At 53.0% G+C, this 20,060-nt stretch overlaps 2 protein-coding genes across 2 annotated transcripts in view; one reads left to right on the top strand and one right to left on the bottom strand.

The window, feature by feature from the left end:
• The window catches only part of DHX30 (DExH-box helicase 30), a 31,330-nt gene extending 24,313 nt beyond the window's left edge, over positions 1 to 7,017 (bottom strand). Inside the window, exons 1-2 of the mRNA XM_021538984.1 lie at positions 6,958 to 7,017; positions 3,765 to 3,816 (exon numbers count right to left, since the gene is read on the bottom strand). Coding sequence (XP_021394659.1) covers positions 3,765 to 3,795 — 31 coding nt within the window. The 5' untranslated portion in view covers positions 3,796 to 3,816; positions 6,958 to 7,017. The remainder of the gene's footprint in view (positions 1 to 3,764; positions 3,817 to 6,957) is intronic.
• A 1,846-nt stretch (positions 7,018 to 8,863) lies between these two features.
• SMARCC1 (SWI/SNF related BAF chromatin remodeling complex subunit C1) overlaps positions 8,864 to 20,060 on the top strand; it is a 64,467-nt gene continuing 53,270 nt past the window's right edge. Inside the window, exons 1-3 of the mRNA XM_077790035.1 lie at positions 8,864 to 9,109; positions 15,338 to 15,457; positions 17,915 to 18,000. Of these exons, the coding sequence (XP_077646161.1) occupies positions 8,888 to 9,109; positions 15,338 to 15,457; positions 17,915 to 18,000 (428 nt within the window). The 5' untranslated portion in view covers positions 8,864 to 8,887. The remainder of the gene's footprint in view (positions 9,110 to 15,337; positions 15,458 to 17,914; positions 18,001 to 20,060) is intronic.

Here is a 20,060-nt window from a genome sequence, read left to right on the forward strand (position 1 = left end):
GGGAATTCCAGCCGTGGGACACCGGGAATCGAGGCCGAGGAGCACCGGGAATAACGCCAGGGAACACCGGGAATTCCAGCCATGGGGACACCGGGAATTCCAGCCATGGGGACACCGGGGAACACCGGGAATCAGGGCCATGGGGACACCGGGAATTCCAGCCATGGGGACACCGGGGAACACCGGGAATCAGGGCCAGGGAACACCGGGAATTCCAGCCCAGGAGCACCAGGAATCACGGCCATGGGGACACCGGGAATCACGTCCGGGGAACACCGGGAATAACGGCCGGGGAGCACCGGGAATTCCAGCCATGGGGACACCGGGGAACACCGGGAATAATGGCCAGGGAACACCGGGAATTCCAGCCATGGGGACACCGGGGAGCACCGGGAATCAGGGCCAGGGAACACCGGGAATTCCAGCCATGGGGACACCGGGGAGCACCGGGAATCAGGGCCAGGGAACACCGGGAATTCCAGCCATGGGGACACCGGGGAACACCGGGAATCAGGGCCAGGGAACACCGGGAATTCCAGCCATGGGGACACCGGGGAACACCGGGAATAACGGCCAGGGAACACCGGGAATTCCAGCCATGGGGACACCGGGAATAACGGCCAGGGAACACCGGGAATTCCAGCCCAGGAGCACCGCGGTGCCCAGAGCCACTGTCCCACCCTCACGGTCAAGTGCGTATCCCCAAAATCCAGCTGCTCCTGCAGCCCGTCGTTTGCTAATATTTGAGATACACACTGAAAAAATCAAAATCTTCATAAGCTTTAAAAGAAGTCTTTTAAGGAACTTAAAAACTTAAATTTTTACCGAGTCTTAAATCTACACAATCAAAAATGAAAATCTTAAAGATCTTAGAATCTTCATGAAATAAGTCAGCTCTTCCCCACAACTCCGAGTCTCCTGTTACTCATTATTTAATAATTAGTTCTACATTAATTATTTCATATCCAGGTCTAGAATTCTTAAGGCTCTAGAGCCGAATGAAATTCTGACCCTACAGGATTATTTATTTAAATCTGATTTTTTGTTTTCCTAAGCAATTAATCTCCATTAGCCCTGGCTGTACTGGGACTACCATTAAGTTTTGCGTTTCTTTAAACCAGGGTCTCATTTCTATGTCAAAAACTTTATTATTGAGTATTTTGTGTGTAAAGTGAAAATTAACATGAATGGCTGGTTAAGCACCATGATGCAAAAGGGGTTTTTAAAAGTTTTTCAGGAGGGTTTGCTTATTTTTGGTTTTTTTCTGATTTTTTCTTTAAATCAGAAAGAGAAATCTTCAATAAGGTAAAAAATATTGACTAATACAATGGCACAGCTCAGTTTTACAAAGCCTGGGCTCCATGAGAAGAGGTTCAAGATGAATAAAGTAATCAAATAAAACCCCTTAGGAAAAAGGAAAAAAAAAACTAAGAAAAAGGGGAAAAAAAAAAAACAACCCAACTTTTTAGAAGAGTTCAACACTCAAAAAAGTCATATTACACCAAGTTTGCCTTCTCATGTATTCCCTTTTTAGAACCTCTGAATTAGCTGCTGATTTGTCTTTGTAAGTTCTTTTACTAAAAAACAAACCCAACAAGTGGAGACACAAACCCAGATCCTGAATCGGCACCAGATGACAAAAAAAACCCACCTTTTTTTTTCTTTTTTGAAATACATTAAGTTATTCTGGCACTTGGACCACAAATTTTAAGAGATTGGTCCACTAAAATCGGGAAAAATCATTCAAAACTGATTGTTCATTCAAAAATCGTCCAAAGATCACCCAGACCCCTAAAAAGGAAAACAACTCATTCCATTTAAGGGAATTAATCCTGTGTTAATCTTGTGACAGCACGTTGCACAGTAAAAACTATTGTTTTTACTGTTTTACCATAATTTTTACTTTTTATTCAGGAATAAACTGAGGTGGGTTTGGAAGCAAAAGCTTCAGGGAGGACTGGAAGGAAAGGGAGGCTGGAAAGCCTCGGAAATACAGGCAGGGGGCTGGAAAAGCTGGGAAAAAGCTTGGAAACACAGACAGGGGGTTGGAAAAGCTGGGAAAATCTTGGAGAAACATGGGCAGGGGGCTGGAAAAGCTGGGAAAACCTCAAAAACACACAGGAAGGGGCTGGAAAAGTTGGGGAAATATTGGAAACACAGACAGGCGGTTGGAAAACCTGGGAAAACCTTGGAAACACACAGGCAGGGGGCTGGAAAAGCTGGAAAAAAACTTGGAAATACAGGCAGGGGGCTGGATAAGTTGGGAAAACCTCAGAAACACACAGGAAGAGCCTGAAAAAGTTGGGGAAATTATGGAAGCATCCAGGCAGGGGGCTGGAAAAGCTGGGGAAACCTTGGAAACACACAGACAGGGTGCTGGAAAAGTTGGGGAAATCATGGAAACACACAGGAAGGGGCTGGAAAAGTCGGGGAAATCTTGGAAACACAGGAAGGGGGCTGGAAAAGCTGGGGAAATCTTGGAAACACACAGAAAGGGGCTGGAAAAGTTGGGGAAATCCTGGAAACACACAGGAAGGGGCTGGAAAAGCTGGGGAAATCTTGGAAACACACAGACAGGAGACTGGAAAAGCTGGGGGAAGAGGCTGACAGGCAGTCCCAGTGTGCAGGGACAGTCAGGGGTGAGGAGGGCTGGTGGTTTGTCACCAAAAATGATATAAAAAATTATCTTGTGGGCACAGAAAGAGCGGTGAAGACTCAATTTATTAAAAAATTCCAGAGGTCGCCGATTCCAGGTATCTTTATTTTGCAGAGAGCAGCGTTAGCCAGCACAGGCAGGGTCTCCAGAGCCATCTCCCAGCTTTGGCAGCTCCTGGATGAGCTGGGCTGGACCTGCCCCTCCAGCCAAGCCTGTGCAGGGGCAGCAGCTCCTTAAGGAGCCACGGGTCATTCAGGAATTCCTTCATCCCCAGGGCTGGAGCATCCCGAGTCCCAAACCCAGCCTGGCTGTGACAAACCACCAGCCCTCACCAGGAAATTCCGTCTCTCCACCCAACTCCAACCCCACTGACAGGATTTGGTGGAGGAGAGGGGCTTTGTTCCCAGCTGAAGGCACTCTGTACACAATTCCTGCCCCGGGCTGGGAAGAATTCTGGGATTTTTAGGGTAAATCCAGCAGCCCCAGTGCTGGTGGCTCAGAGCAGGGCAGTGACAGGAGTGGTGGGGTCACTGCTGCGTGTCCTGAGTGCCAGGGGAAAGGATGAATTCCCTGGGATGGAGGCAGGCTCCCTCTGCCTCAGCCAGAGCGGGAATATTTTAGTCCATTCTATCCACTCTCTTTAAGACCAAGTAACAGAGCTCAGGAAAGATCCACAAGTTAAAGCAGAAAATGGTGACTGGAGGGATTTCTGAGGACAAAATATGATTGAAAGGAAGGCTGGCAAAGCAATGGCAGGGAAAAGAGCCATGGTGACAGTGACAGGTATTACAGGATCAAATCCCAAGGATAAAGAGCTCGTGGAGTAGGTACTGAGGGATACAGGAATATTTAGGAGGACAAAATTAAAAGGGAAAAAACCTGTGCTTGAAGCTGAACAGCAAGCAAGTGTCCAATGTCTCTGGATAACACTGCAGGGCTCCTCTGCTTCCCTGAAATCCTGTCCTGTCCCTCCTGGGCCAGCTCTGCTGCCACACTGAGCTCCTTCCTCACCCAGTGAACTCCTCCTCCTCCTCAGCCACCTGCTCCAGCTTCCCCCTCCGAGCTCAGGACAATCCCCAGTGCAGCCCCAGGCTGTGCCAGCTCTTACCTTTGAGGGAATTCAGCGAGAACATCTCCATCCCAGCGGGAAGGGTGGGTTCCTGGGACAGCAGGAGGGAGCACAAAGAAACTGCAAGTTAGAATTGGTAGTTCCTTTAAAATGTTTCAGGTGCTTCTGCTTTGGCTCAGTGGTGAAAATGAGGGGTTTTTAAAAGCCTTTTAGGCCAAGGTGAAGTAGATTGTTGCCATTATTCCCTTTAAATGAAAACCAAAAAAACCAGGAGAAGAAAGAGAACTGTAATTTTGATAATGTTCTTTACTGAAACTGTGTTAAACTTCCTATTTATTTTCTTACTAAAATAACTTTCACTCAGTTAAGAAAACCAACTTTGTTTTGGGGTGTTTTATCTGTCATGCCAAGTGTTAAATACACTGTAGGGATTCTTGGAAACAGTAACAAGGCTTTTCTATAAACTCAGGTCAGATGGGTGAGGAGTGAAGGTCATTATTTACACACAAAGTTAGTTTGGAGCTGAACTTGCATGATCCTGGTGGATCCCTTCCAAGGCAGGATATTCTGGGATTCTATGGACATTGACTGTCCCCATCAATGACTTCCTGAGCATGCAATTAATAGCCTGCAATTATCATTCCAATTATTCACTTCTGCTTTCAGTAAGACAAAATTACTTCAGTAGCAAAAAAAAAAAAAGGCTTCAAATAAACCCAGCCCATTTTCTGGCCACATCTCTGGATGTGACACCTTGTCCATGGTCCATGGGTTCCTCCCCACGGACACACGGATACCAACCTGCCCTGGCTGCCAGGGCCACACCTGGCCTTTTCCAAGGATGAAATCAATAAAACCAGATTAATTGACTTGGCAAGAATTCAACCCCACGTGTGCTGTGGTGATTCTCAGAGGGGAATGTCCCTGGTGTGATAAATCACTGCAGGGAACAAAGTCGGGGAGGTTTTTTGTGGTTCTGGAGCCAGATTGCCAAGGCTGGAGCCTGTGTCCCCTTCCATGGGGATCACCCCAGCCTGGCTTAAACTGCCCTAAAGCCAAGGGGATTTTGATGAGTTGGGTGAGTCCAGTATTGCTCTGACAGAAAGGAGCCAATCCCTGAATGCTCCAGAAGTGCTGCAGAGAGGAAACCAGGAGTGGGACAGGGAATGCTGCAGGGAATGCATCTCCCAGGGCACTGGCCACATCCCCCTGCACATTCTGACCAAAGAGGGGCAGCTGTTTTTGGGGGTACCCCAGGGAATCATCCAGGGAATCCCTCCCTCAGCTCCTGGGACAGGATGGGCAGGTAAACTGCAGCGTTCCCTAGTGGGAATTCAGGGAGCAGGAACAAGGAATGCCCCAGCCATGCTGGGGTGGGGAAAAGGGTTCTTCCAAAAATGCCTTTGAGCTGAGAGAGGGCAGGGATGGATGGGAGATTGGGAAGCAATTGCTGGCTGGGAGGGTGGGGAGGGGCTGGGATGTAATTCCCAGAGAAGCTGTGGGTGTTCCCTGCATCCCTGAAGTGTCCAAGACCAAGCTGGACATTGGGAACAGCCTGACCACGGCCTTGCTGGATGATCCTTACACTCTCTTCCAACCCAAAAGGGTAAATGCAATACAAAGTTGATGAGAGTGGTCTTTTCTGCTCAAGAACAAAGAAATAAAAAATGGAGAACCCTCCGGGGATGAGGCTCCAAGGTGAACAACTGAGATCCCCTTGGATAAGCAAGATTCCAACCCAGCTGTTGGTAGGATCCTGGCTGCAGATCCCAGCTGGGCTGGGAGCCTTACTGGGAACCAGTAAGAATCAGACTGGGTGGGAGTGGGGCAGGACAGGGAGGAGAATAAAGGATCTGCTGAATCTGGACAGCAGGAGCGCAACCTGGGAATCACTTTTAGCACATCCAGCAGCCTGGGGGAAATCCCAGGGTTTGCTCCTGCAGATCCTAATCCCAAATAATAAGTGTCCAACTGTGGCAGCTGCTCCAGCCCGCAGGGAAACACAGAGATGGAAAGGGATACTGCAAGACTCAAAATGGATTTTGTCTGATGACAGGAGAGATGTGGGAGCTCCGAGGACACTGGATTTGTGAAGAAATGGCCTGGACAGGCAATGGCACAGCTGGAATGAGAATCCACAGGAGTGTGGAGCCCTGTGCCTCACACCCAGCAAACTCCAGAGCCCCGAGTGGCACAAGAAACACTAAAAGTTTGTTAGGAACAGACTCAGTGCTCCTGCTGCGAAGGCAAAGAGTGAAACCAGGCAAAGCGGCACGGAACATTGTCAGATAAAATCCCAAAGGATGGGAAGGAATTGCTGGGGTCCCTTGATCCACTGGAAAACAACTACATGAGGAAAAACCACATCGCCGAGAGAGACGCAGGGAAAATCACAGCAATTCCGATTATTGGCTGCTGGGATAGTCCAGCGGTGTTGGAAGGGGCAGAGCCCCGAGTGCTTTGTGAGGAGAACAAAGGAGAAATCCTGCTGTCGGCACATCCAGCCCAAGGATTGCCTGCCCGGGCTCCGGGCAGCGCCAGCCCGCCGCTCGCAGCCGTGATTTATCCTGTACTTTCCGTGCTTTGGGCCGAAGGAGCGGCGGAGGGCTGCAGGAAACCTTTCCCTACAGGAATCCTTTCCTCCCGGCCAGCCCCGCAGGACCCTCGCTGCTGAGCGGCGGCAAGGACGCGCTGCCGGTGGCACCGGGCTCCGAGCGGCCCCGGGCGCCGGGGCCAAACCGCTGACCCGGAGCGACCCTTCCCGCGGCCCCGGGGCTCCACGGGGCCGGCGGGGACGAGCCGCAGGCGGGCGCGGAGAGGCGGGAGCGGGAAGGGCAGCGGCAGAGCAGCTCCGAGCGGAGCGGAGCGGAGCCTGCCCCGGGCAGGGACGGAGCTCCGGGCACAGCCGCGCTCCGCGGCCGCTTCCCGGGGCTCCCCCCGCCGACCCCTCGCCCAGGGCCCGCGGGGAGCGGTGCCCCGGAGCCTCCCCGAGCATCCCCGAGGCCTCCCGAGCATCCCCGGGGCCGCCGAGCATCCCCGGTGCCGCCGAGCATCCCCGCCCGCGCCGCCCCGCCCGCACAGGCCGCGGCCCCGCACGGCCCTCCCCGCCTCAGCCCGCGCTGCTCGGCGCCATCCCCCGCTCGTCCCCCGCCTCCCGCCGCCGTGCCGCCCCCGCGGCCCCCCCGGTTCTCCGCAGGGGTCGCGGTCCGACCCCCGCCCGCCCAGCACCGACCTCCGCACCGCGACTGCCGCCGCCGGGCCGCCCCTCGGGACTACAGCTCCCGGCAGCACCCGCGCGCGCTTCCGGCGCGGCGCACTTCACTTCCGCTCTCCCCGGAACTGAGGCGGCCCGCGCGTTCCCCGCGGCCGGCGGCGCCGCGGCGCGATGCCCCTCGTGGGCGCGGGGCGGGGTCTGTCCCCATGGCAACGGCACAGCCAATGGGCGGTGAGGGATGTCCCCATGGCAACGGCAGAGCCAATGGGCGGCGAGGGTTGTTCCCATGGCAACGGCAGAGCCAATGGGCGGCGCGGCCTCTGGGGGCGCTGTAGCCTCGGCCCCGCCGTGGGACCCGTTCGGTCTGAGGCCCGATCCCGGTCCCGGTCCCGGTCCTGGTCCCGATCCCGGTCTGAGGCCCGATCCCGATCCCGATCCCGGTCCCGATCCCGGCCCCGATCCCGATTCCGATCCTGATCCCGGGGATGGACCCGGCCAGCCCCGATCCCGGCACCGGTCACGATCCCGGCCCCAATCCCGATCCCGGCCCTGATCCCAATCCTGGTGATGGACCCGGCCGGCCCCGGCCCTGATCCCGATCCCAGCCCCGATCCCGGCCCCAATCCCGATCCCGATTCCGGCCCTGATCCCAATCCCGGGGATGGACCGTGCCAGCCCCGATCCTGGCCCCAATCCCGATCCCAGCTCCAATCCCGGCCCCGGCCCCGATTCCGATCCCGGGGATGGACCTGGCCAGCCCTGATCCCAGCCCCAATCCTAATCCTAGCCCCGATCCCAATCCCGGTCCCGATCCTGGCCCCGATCCTGATCCCAGCCCCGATCCCAATCCCAGCCCCGATCCTGGCCCCGGCCCTGGCCCCAGTCCTGATCCCGATCCCGATCCCGGCCCCAATCCCGATCCCAGCCCCGATCCCGGCCCTGATCCTGATCCCGGCCCCGATCCCGATCCTGGGGAAGGACCAGCCCCGATCCCGATCCCAACCGGGGAGCTGCTCAGAGCACCCGTGGCTGCCCCTGGATCCCCGGCAGTGTCCCAGGCCAGTGTCCCATTGGGGCTGGAGCAGCCGGGACAGGGGAAGGGAGCGAGTGCTCCGTGTCCCCGCCACGGCAGGGCTGCGATGGGATGAAATTTTATGGCTCTCCCAAGCCAGACCCTCTGGAATCAGGGATGCGATGGGATGAGATTTTATGGCTCTCCCAAGACAGACCCTCTGGAATTGTTGGCTGGGCTCATTGTGCTGCCTTTTGAGAATGGCAGTTCTGAAATGGTGAAGTTCAGATTGCAGGATGTTTGCTGGGTTTATTGTTCCCTGTATCTCCAGAGGTTTCCTTTCCTGCAGGTGTTTATTTCTGCTTTGGAGTGTTCAGGGACGAGGAACATTTACAAACTACTGTAAATGCAAGGGACAGTTTTATACTGGGGATTGTGATTTTAATGAAGGACCTCTTGGTGCTCTATTTAATAATGTTGGAACTAAAATATGTATTTTTAAATGGTTTATCATGGTTTTGGTTTGTTAAATTTTTTCTCTGTTATGTTCAATTCACAAATAAAACATTACTAGACACTCAAAACTAAGTGGTTTCTATAAAGGAAAATTGGGGGGAATTGCTTCATAATGACCCGTTCCAGGGCTCTGGTTGTGGAAAGATAAAGGCACCCAAACAGTGAAGACTTGGTGCAGACACCTGCAGGTAATTATGTCAGCACCCAATTTACTCCTTAATTGGGGCTCGGGGTCTCCAGGCGGGGCCTGAGCAGACCAGAGAGGTACCGAGGGCACGGACGGGGAGTTCGGGGCCCGGAGCACCCCCTTGCCGGTGCCGAGGGCGCGCTCCCGTTCCGACCCCCCGAGCGCGTCCCCGAGCGCGCTCCCGCTCCGGCGGCGGGCGCGCTGCCGGGGTGGGCGGGGCGCGGGCGCGGCGCATGCGCGGCGCGGGGCGCGCGGGGACAATGGCGGCGGCGGCGCTGGCGGCGGGCGGAGGCCCCGGGAGCGGCCCCGCGGCGGCCCCGGCGGGCGGGCCCGGCCCCGCGCTGGCCGCGGCGCGCCGCAAGGACGGCGGCCCTGCCGGCAAGTTCTGGGAGAGCCCCGACACCGTGTCCCAGCTCGACTCGGTCCGCGTGTGGCTGGGGAAGCACTACAAGAAGGTGCGGCCCGGCGGGGGCGGAGGGCACCGGGCGGGCGGCGGACGGGACGGGGGGGGGCCGCAGCTTTGCTCCGCTCTTTGTGAGCCGCGGCGGGCGCGGGGCCGGCTCGGCGGCAGCGCCGGGCACATTTCCGTTCCCTCGGCGCCGGCCGGTGCCCGGGGCCGCGCTTGGGGCAGCCCCGCTGGCCCCGGGACGTCCCCGCTGCCCGCGGGGCCCGGCCGGTGCCCGCTCGCCCCGGCAGCGACTTTCCTGCGCGGGCAGGTCCCGGCCCCGCCGGGTTTCGCTTCAGCCGCGCCCCGGCGGTGCCGGCAGTGCTGGGCAAAGGGAGGAAACCGCAGCGGGAGCTTTGGGAGCCGCGCTGAACCCCGCGCCGTGCCCCGGGCTCGCTTGCGGCAGCGTCGTTGCTGCCCGCGGGCTCCTCTTCCTCCTCGCACGCCCCGGCTGCTTCGCTTTCTTTATGCGTTTTAATTTTAAAGCGTGCTGACTTTCTAACTCCATTTCGGTCCGCAGCCGGGGGGGATGGCCGGCGTGGCTTGGCAGCGGCTCCGCCGCGCGGCGGTGCCCGGGGAAGCCGCGCGGCCCCGGCCCGCCTCCTCGCCGCCGTTCCCCGGGTTGGGGCAGCCCCGCTGTCACCGCCCCTGGAGCAGCCCCGGCTGGCGCTTGGCTTCTTTGTGAGGCGGAGAATCCGAGAAGGGCGATCCGACCTGGGAATCCGAGCTGCAGCGCCCTGGGGTGGGAGCCGCCCGGGCTCGGGTGTGTTTTTCCAGTCCTTCCAGCTGGGCTCGGGGCGTGGGGCGCCGTTTGCAGCGGCCGCTCGAGCTCTTTGTGTTGACGGGGAAATGTTACGGAATACTCGTGCAGTTTGGCTTGTTCCGCTTGCGGTTCTGTGCTGTCCCACGCCCTGGAGCAGCTGTGGTTTCGCCTTTCCCTGCCCTGGCCGAGCAGCCCCGGGATGATCCCGGGAAATCGCTGCTCCGGGAAGGGCCCAGGTGCCCTGCTGAGCACGGAAAGGATTTGCTGTGGCTCGAAATCCCCGGCCAGGCTGGCTCTGTGCTGGCTCTGTGTGGTGCAGCAATGGGAGCCAAGGGAAAGCCCCTCCTTTCAAACTGGTTATCTAAAATAGGTATTTATTTCTCGCGAATCTGAAAGGTAATTAGAGTTGGGCTAAGGAGACTTTACAGGGTGAGTGAGTTTTGGAATGTTGCTGTGACGATCCTTTTAAAAAATGAAAAGTAATTTTGGTTTGAGGAAACAAGAAAACTGATACTAGTGCTCAAGGATCAAGCCTTAACACTCCAGGAGGGAAGGGCTGGCTCCCTTTTGGATGTGCTGGAAATGGACTCTGGTTCAACTTGTTCTGTTTTCATCCTGCTGTAGGTGCGTGGCTCCTCCCAGAGAAGTACGTGGTGATTTTAACTGGCTTTTGTCCAGTCTATACTCTTAAAAATAGATGTTTGTACATCTCAGTGGTGAAGCTGTCAGCAGCAGTTGGTGTGTCCAGCTCCAGGGACACTGGGGACCAGCTGGAGATAATCCCAGAGCACCACCGAGCTCAGTCAGGGATCCAGAGGTCCTGAGGGGCAGGGAGGGTTGGAGAGTTGCATTTACAGAGCTGCTCATTTTGTCTCTGGATTAGACAAGACTTAAATATTGAAGAGTTCTCTGTGTTTCTAGAGTACAACAGCTGTGGAGGAGCTCTCTGTATCTTCAGAGTACAATTTAGAGCAAAGGAGGTTTCAGTAGTAGTGTGGAAGACTCACACTGGACCTTGAAAAACTCATTGACAGGCACCAAAGACAATGATAGAAAATTAAATTATTGGTATTGTACTGAGCAGATTTATTCCAGGCTCCCTCCTGCTCCCAGTTTGTGTGTGGAGTGTCTGGAAGTGGGTTTGTGGTGTTCTGTGCATGAAGGGATGCAGGAGGTGGCCAGCCCCATCCCAGGCAGTACGGGTGCAGTAGGGATGGTGGAGCCTTGCTTCCCTGAGAGCTGGGAATGGGCTCATGCCGTGGGTTTGGAGTCCTGGGGCATCTGAGAGACTTACATGGAACAAAGTCACAGATCCTGGAATGGTTTGGGTGGGAAGGGGCCTTAAAGCCCATCCAATTCCACCCCCTGCCATGGCAGGGACACCTTCCACTGTCCCAGGCTGCTCCCAGCCCTGTCCATGACACTGCCAGGGATCCAGGGGCAGCCACAGCTGCTCTGGGCACCCTGTGCCAGGGCCTGCCCACCCTCCCGGGCAGGAATTCCTTCCCAATATCCCACCCATCCCTGCCTTCTGGCAGTGGGAAGCCATTCCCTGTGTCCTGTCCCTCGATCCCTTGTTCAAAGTAATTTGGAAAGGCTGTAATGGACACCTTGATGTCACCATAGTAACTTAGAAATTCACAGTGTAGAAGTAAACTGGGCAATTCTCTTTTTATTATCTCAATGCTCATTTATCTAGGACATTGTGCATTGTTCAGGCAGTTCCTTTCTCAATAATCCCTCATATTAAAATGGGCTGTCCCAAAGCAGTTATTTGTTGTCTCTGAAAACTCTTTCCAAGGTAGTTTGGGAGGGGTTTTAGCTGGGATCCAGGGAGGGTTCTGTGTGTGCAGCTCAGATCCAGGGAGGGTCTGTGTGTGCAGCTGGGATCCAGGGAGGGTCTGTGTGTGCAGCTCAGATCCAGGGAAGGTTCTGTGCATGCAGCTGGGATCCAGGGAGGGTCTGTGTGTGCAGCTGGGGTCCAGGGAGGTTCTGTGTGTGCAGCTCAGATCCAGGGAAGGTTCTGTGTGTGCAGCTGGGATCCAGGGAGGTTCTGTGTGTGCAGCTGGGATCCAGGGAGGGTCTGTGTGTGCAGCTGGGGTCCAGGGAGGTTCTGTGTGTGCAGCTGGGATCCAGGGAGGGTTTTGTGTCTGCAGCTGGGATCCAGGGAAGGTTCTGTGTCTGCAGCTGGGATCCAGGGAGGGTCTGTGTGTGCAGCTCAGATCCAGGGAAGGTTCTGTGTCTGCAGCTGGGATCCAGGGAGGTTCTGTGTGTGCAGCTCAGATCCAGGGAGGGTCTGTGTGTGCAGCTGGGATCCAGGGAGGTTCTGTGTGTGCAGCTGGGGTCCAGGGAGGTTCTGTGTGTGCAGCTGGGATCCAGGGAGGGTCTGTGTGTGCAGCTGGGATCCAGGGAGGTTCTGTGCGTGCAGCTGGGATCCAGGGAGGTTCTGTGTGTGCAGCTCAGATCCAGGGAGGTTCTGTGTGTGCAGCTCAGATCCAGGGAGGTTTTGTGTGTGCAGCTGGGATCCAGGGAGGTTCTGTGTGTGCAGCTGGGGTCCAGGGAGGGTCTGTGTGTGCAGCTGGGGTCCAGGGAGGGTCTGTGTGTGCAGCTGGGATCCAGGGAGGTTCTGTGTGTGCAGCTGGGGTCCAGGGAGGTTCTGTGTGTGCAGCTGGGATCCAGGGAGGTTCTGTGTGTGCAGCTGGGATCCAGGGAGGGTTTTGTGTGTGCAGCTCAGATCCAGGGAGGTTCTGTGTGTGCAGCTGGGATCCAGGGAAGGTTCTGTGTGTGCAGCTGGGGTCCAGGGAGGGTCTGTGTGTGCAGCTCAGATCCAGGGAGGGTTCTGTGTGTGCAGCTGGGATCCAGGGAGGGTTCTGTGTGTGCAGCTGGGATCCAGGGAGGTTCTGTGTGTGCAGCTGGGATCCAGGGAGGGTCTGTGTGTGCAGCTGGGGTCCAGGGAGGGTTCTGTGTGTGCAGCTGGGATCCAGGGAGGGTTCTGTGTGTGCAGCTGGGGTCCAGGGAGGTTCTGTCTGCAGCTCCTCTGTGCTCTCACCTTTGCAAAGGAACAAAGGTTTATCCCAAATCAAAGCATTTCAGTGTGGGGTTTCCCTTGGCTCTCATGTGTGCCCTGAGCTGAAATGTGCTTTGTTTGGGGAAGGTTTGTGCACAGAGCCACCTGCAGAGCTGGTGTGGGTGTTTGAGGTCAGTGCCCACATCACAGCTGCCTGTGGATCTGTCCCCCACCAGTGACAAATGCTGCCAGGGCAGCTGCAGTGCAGCTCTGGCTGCAGTCGTTCCCTCTGCTGCTGCTCACACTCTGCTTTCTGACCACACATTTTCTGCTTAAAGACAGGGGGTGGTTTGTGTTTCTAATTATTGTGGAAAGGTTGGAGAACTCTGCTGTGTCAGTGGGGCTTTGGCATTTCAGCATGGGAGCAAAATCCTCTTATGGAACAGAGCATCATTCTGTCCTCTGGAATTCACTGCTTAGAAACCTTTATTTGCTGCAGGATCATTTTGTGGGCATGAGGGGAGAACCTGGAGACCTGTTGGACTTGATGCCTCTGTGATCCCTCAAAGCCACTGTGAATTGATTGGGAAATTGGCTGCTGTGTTTTACTGCTTAAAGATCCATTTGTGCTGCTCATTAGGATGCAGAAATGATGGAGGGGAGTCTTGGGCTTCTTTTTGAAGGGTTTTCCCCCTTATTGTTCAGGGAACCTCAGGCAAGGTAATGGGCTTCTCATTAAAAGGATCTGCAGGATAGTGGCAGTGCAAAGGAGGATGAGAAGGTGTTGTGCTCCTTTTTAGCTTCCAGCTGTCAGTGCCTCCTGCAAGAGGTAAAAATGGGAGCTGCAAGAAAAGAAATTTATTGTCTGAAAAAGTTCACATGACTAAGGATAGGCTTTGCAAGGTGCATTCTCATGTAATTTTCTTTTTTCTCTGAAGGAAAATATCTGGAAAAGAGAAGTAGAATAAATCAGTACAAGGATGCAAATTCTTCTGGATTTGTTTTTTGAAGGAGATTCATAATATCCCAGATTGGTTTGGGTTGGAAGGGATTTTAAAAATCATCCAGTTCCACCCCTGCCAGGCAGCGACACCTTCCACTGTCCCAGGCTGCTCCCAGCCTGGCCTTGGGCACTGCCAGGGATCCAGGGGCACCCACAGCAGCTCTGGGCACCCTGTGCCAGGGCCTGCCCACCCTTCCAGCCAGGAATTCCTAACTCCCAATCTCCCATCCATCCCTGCCTCTGGCAGTGGGAAGCTGTTCCCCCTTGTCCTGTCCCTCCAGCCCTTGTCCAAAGTCCTGTGCAGAGCCAGGAGTTGGACTCGGTGATCTTTGTGGATCCTTTCCAACTCAGGATATTCTGTGATTTTGATATAATTAAAACATTAATTCCAGGGGGAGGGAAGAGGGCAAATTGAAATGCAGCTTTGAAATGTTAGCTTTCACTTCTTTCCAGGCTCGTGTTTCTAGTTCAGGATTTATACACAGGACAGGACACTGGGGAGCCCCATGGGAATTTGTGTCCTCTGAGTTGGGAAGATTTAATTTCTCAGATATGTGCCTGCTCCTGAGAAAGTGCTGGGGGAAGTCACATCTCAGGGTGGTCAGACACTGAAATGATAATTGTTTCCATTCACTGTGTCTTTGTGGTGTCTTTGGCTTTGAGCTGATGCTTTGCAAAGCTCAGTTAGGTTTGACTGTTATTTAGCACCACAGCTTTAAAACTTTGAGAGTTCTGGGTCTCAAAAGCTTTTTTTTTTTTTAAGGGGTTTTAGAAGAATCTGATTTGAGGGAAGAGGAAAAGCTGAGAGACTGGGGTAGCTCAAATTGCTCCATGTTCTTCCTGGAAAAGTGATGTTTGTTCTCTTGGAAGTCACCTGGCACAGCGAGGAGGTGACATCCAGTGAGTGAATACTGGATATTAGGGTGACAAAAACTCAGCACCGTGGGAGGGATTTAATATTCCATGCTGTGATTTTACATTCACCACGTAAATGTAATTTTATAGAACCTTGGGAGCTGCTGAGACTGTCCCAAAACATCGCAGGCACCTTTGTGTGGCTCAGCTTTTCCCTCTGTGCAGGACATCGTATTTATATCAAAGGGCTGCTCTGAGGATTAATTAGGAGTTGATTACAGCAGGAGGCTGTGGAGTTACTGCAGAAAGCTCTGAGTGTGGGGGCAGCACAAGCCTGTTCCTTTATTAGGAGCTGAGATCATCCTGAGTGGTTAATCCTTGTCTGGAACCAGCCTGAGGAGCTGGGCATCAGCCACAGGTGAGTGCTGGATGTTCAGCCTGAAGCTTGGGAAATGTTTTGGCTTGGTGCTTCTCCTGTGCAAACCCCCCTGCAGCCCTTCCCAGCCACGCAGGGATCCCAAAATGCTGGAACTCTGCAAGTGCAGGAGGGTAGCCAGCCTTCACTCCCAGCTTCCCTGTCCCCAACAAACGTGTGCTTTTTGTCTTGCAGTACGTTCAGGCAGATGCTCCTACCAATAAAACGTTGGCTGGGCTGGTGGTGCAGCTGCTGCAATTCCAGGAAGATGCCTTTGGAAAACATGTCACCAATCCTGCCTTCACAAAGCTTCCTGTGAGTATTGGGACTCTCACTCTGCTGGCACAGCTCAATGTCCTGCTCCTGGGACATCCCTGCTCCAGCCCAGGCTCCTCCTGGTGCAGCCTCTGGAAGGGCTGGAGTAGCACACCTCTCCTTAGTGCAGATTTTCAGTGTAATACAGCTTATTCCCTGTGTATTAGAAATGATTTCTGGAATGCTGTGAGAAGATTTTCATTTCTGCTGAAACTCAGTGTAATTAAAGTCAAATCTGGACTGGTGCATCCTAAACGGAGTGAGTAAAATGCACTCTCCAGGGCAAACAAGCTCCCATTAGGTGTTCTGGTTGATGAAGCTCCAGACTTGTGAAGTTGCCACGGCTGAGAAAGGACTTTGCCACGTTCTGCAGCAGCAGTGAGCTGCTGGCCCTGGGATGTTTCTCCAGTCCCTCGGGACACAGGTAGCCAGGAACAATGTCAGCTCTGTGAGGGCTGTGCTGTCACTCTGCAGCCTGGTGCCCTGCCCACCACCACAGGATCAGCTTCTGGGGAGGGGATGCAGACAGAGGGGTCTGGGAGGAGGGAAGGGATGCCAGCCTGATGCCAAGGCCCAGCTGGGTGATTTAGGGGAGGTCTGTGGGCCAGGACAATTGTCCTAAACCTGTCAGTGTGGCACCAGCAGGGAGGTGTGTGCTCATCTTTGCCACAGGATGTGTGCTGGCCTTGGGGGTCGTGCCTCTGGGGTTCTTTGGGGTGGGTGCACAAAGCTGGAATAATTTATAGCCAATTAAGGTGTTGAAGCCCATTGAAACTGAAGTTGGCTTGAAAACTGTTGGCAGAACTCCTGTGGTGGGTGCACATGACAGGGCAGTCCTCTTTTTGTTCTTTGCTGGTGTCCCTGCAACCTCTCCATGAGGGTGGGACGTGCACACTCCTTCACTGGAAGGGTTTTCACTCATGGGGTGAATCCCAGAACAATTCCCAGATGAATTTTGGAAGGAATCCTTCCTTTTGAGAGTGCTAAGGCCCTGGCACAGGTGCCCAGAGCAGCTGTGGCTGTCCCTGGCAGTGTCCAGTGCCAGGCTGGACATTGGAGCACCCTGGGGCAGTGGGAGGTGTCCCTGCCCACACCATGGGGAGTACTGGATGAGCCTTAAGCTCCCTCCAACCCAAACCATTTTGGGGTTCTGTGAATCTCCTGGTGCTTTGGAGTGCACCTAGAAGCACCCCAAGATCTCACCACCCCTCCTGATACCTCAGTGATAGTGGGAAGCTTTAGGGACAGGGAGAGCTTTGCAGAGCTTTATTTGGATGTGGCAGCACAAACCATAAACCTGCCCACATTCCTCAAGTGCATAAACCACTGGAGTGCTCCCAAGCCTTAAATCAATTTGTCTTATCTTAAAAGTGGGCAATAAACGTTGCAGTGGCATCATAAAGATGTTGTTCCTGTGTTTGTTCTCGCTGCTTCAAAGCTCTAATCTGGCCAAATTTGCTCAGGTTAATTTACAGCACTTGGATCTCGGTTACCTCCAGCAGGAGACAACTCCTCAGTGCATCTCCAGGGGTGCTGCTGTTTGTGGGGGTCTCTTCTGCTGCCAGCAGAAAGCCCTTGGCTCTGAGCAGCTCCCCAAATTCTGCTTTGTACCTTGTCCAAGTTTTTTATATTTACTGGGAAACACAGAATAATCCATGACCAAAGCAGATCCTGGTGCTGTCTGTCCCTGTCCTGCCTTCAGCTGCCCCATCCACCTGACTCCATTTCCAGCAGCTCTGGACTCTGACCACAGGCACAACCATCCTGACCAGAGAGAGCAGGAAAAATGCAAATCCCAGACTAAAATGTATCAGAAAAACTGAGCTTTCAGTGCAGGAAACAGGGTGGTTTTTGATAACCTTTCAGAGAAAGGACTTGGTGGGACTCCAGAGCTTCCAGCCTCCTCGTGCTCCTGTTTGAATGTTGTGGAATTGCTGCTTTGGGAATGGGTGGCTCAGATGTGCTCTGGTGAAGCTGAGAGGGAAGAAATGAGCTGGTTTTGGTGTTTTGGGGCAGATCTGCACAGCTTTCCCTGGGGGAGGGATGTGAGTGTGGAATATCTGAACTCTGCTTCAGGTGCTCATTCCTGCTGATCTGCTTTGATGCTCTCATACAGATGAAAAGCTGCTTCCCTGACAGCTGCAATGTGTGAGGTTTAATTTACTATGAAATGGGTGTTCAAAGTGTACTTTGGGTTTTTACAGCTCTGCAAGGAAGGACTTGGAGCTTTCAGATACATCACGTTTTTTCAAACACGGATTTCTGCTTAATCCAAATACATTTAATCTTCAGAAAAATTCTGAAATGAGAACCTCAAACTCCAGAAGTGTTTCATCTGAAAATTAACTTTTCCTTTGATATGTTCTATGTCTAAAGCTCAGCTAACCCATATGTATTTGTTTAAAATAATTGCATGAAAGTCAGTATCACTGTTTTTCCTTGTTTTTTGGGTTTCAGGCAAAGTGCTTCATGGATTTCAAAGCTGGAGGTACATTATGTCACATTCTTGGTGCTGCTTACAAATATAAGAATGAACAGGGCTGGTAAGTTTTTATTTGTGGTTTATACACCTTTTGCATGAAACCAAGCACATGAATTGCTTATGCAAACTACCTAAATTTAATCCTTCCTGGAGAATCGGGCAGGCAAGGCAGTGGAGATGGGAAGAGGGAACTTTTTTCCTGTTTTGCTGATGGTAGCTTTTTTAAGACACACCCCCACACTTCTAAATTTAAAGAGGAGTTGGGCAAGTTTAAGGTTTTGGGCCTGTAGTTGAAGTTAATTACAAGTTTGAGGCTCCTTTTTTATTTTCTTGCAGTCTGACTGAGGAAATGAACCAGAATCAGTCGCGCATCTGTGAGACATAAATCTTTGTTGCTGTATTGATTATTTGGTTTAGTTATAACTGTGAAAGCATGAAGCACTGCAGATCCTAGGAAATACTCAGATCTCCATTGCTCCAAAAATGGGGAGTGTGAGCACTAAGAAACTCTGCCCCTGGAGCTGTTGGTACTGGGATGAAAAATAGCCCTGGGACATCTCAGGAGTGCTTTAACCTGGGTGTTTTTAAGTTATAATCCTCTTCCCAAAGGAGCAGCAGCACAGCATCATAAAATCCTGGAATGGTTTGGACTGGAATGGCCCCTAAAGCCCATCCAGTTCCAACCCCTGCCATTCCAGGGACACCTTCCACTATTCCAGGCTGCTCCAAGCCCCAGTGTTCAACCTGGCCTTGAAATTGCTATTTTTGAGAACACTGGGGAAAAAAAAAAGTGGGGATGAAAATTCAGTAAATGTAAACAAACAATAAAATTAAGCAGAGATTGTTCCTGTCCACAAATTTAAATCTGCAACAGCATTCCTGGAATTGACTGGGTTGGTTTTACACACAAGAGCCATTTAAAAGGCAAAACAAAGTTGTTTGAGAACGGTTGGTTGTTTTTAGGAATTATTTAGATTCATTTTTGCTCTGTCTGAGGTGGCTATATCAGGAATAAACCAGTCTCAGGGACTTGCCTGAGCTTACCAGCACCTGGGACAGGCACCTCTTTGCAGTGTGGTTTATCAGCAGTGTCTTGCTACCTCTCTGCCTTAAGATACAGGAATGAAATGATTCCAACTTCAGGAACATTTCAATATTTCACCACCCCACATTTTTCCCAAGCAAGTGTGGTTTGCAGTCAGCTGCCCAGCTGGGCTCTGGAGCTGCCTCCTCCCCTGTCCCTGCCTTGCTGCTGCTCAGGATTAGCGTGGTAGTGCCTGGTGTGTGTGCATGTGGGCTGATCCTGCACCTTAACTCAGGGTCAGCCTGGAATTGTTCCCCACTGGCTCTGCCAAGTAATCCCTGCTCTTTGCCTGCCCTCTCTGATTGATTTGATTTTTATTTTTGGTCTGCATTGTCGCTCCTGCTTAACCTGTTTGTGACTGATCTGTCTTATAGGAGAAGTCCCTTTCCTCGCCACAATAGGTATGTCTGAGAGCTGGACATGCCTGGCCCAGGGAGCCTCTTCAGCTGAGCACAGGAAGAATTAAGTGCCCTTTTATCCAAATGGGCAGCTGAAGCAGTGCTGTTATTAATGTGTCCATGTTCTCCTCTGGGCTTCTGGAGCAGGCAGGGATCTGGGGGCATGCAGCATTCCATGGATGCACAGTGCAGGTGTTGAGCAAAAAAATGTCAACGTTCTGGTCGTGCCCTGAGTGTCTTTGTCTCACAGGTGTCAAGAGGTCTGTAGGTGTTTATTTGGCATCTGTGTCCCATTCTGGGTGTTTTGGATACACACCATGGCTAAACTAAATCCTGGAGAAGGGGCTTGATCTTGACTAAAAAATCCTCAGTATTACAGCTGTAAAATACCTTATTAACAGTGCCCTGACAGCCTTGATGTCTGGCCCTGCTTTTGCAAGTCAGGGTGAACTTTCCAAAGCACACAACAAAGTCATAAATTCCTCTTTAAAAGACTGATTCCAATAAATGTGCCAGGATCTTACATTTGATTTGTTTGCCGTGTGCTCGGTGTGAAGGGTAATGTGCTTTAGGACAGAAACCATCCTCCCTGACAGAGGATATTGCTAGAGCTGCCCAGGACCTCAGGGTATTTCCACA

This window comes from Lonchura striata, chromosome 1 (assembly GCF_046129695.1).
Source record: "Lonchura striata isolate bLonStr1 chromosome 1, bLonStr1.mat, whole genome shotgun sequence".
NCBI classification, from domain to species: domain Eukaryota; kingdom Metazoa; phylum Chordata; class Aves; order Passeriformes; family Estrildidae; genus Lonchura; species Lonchura striata.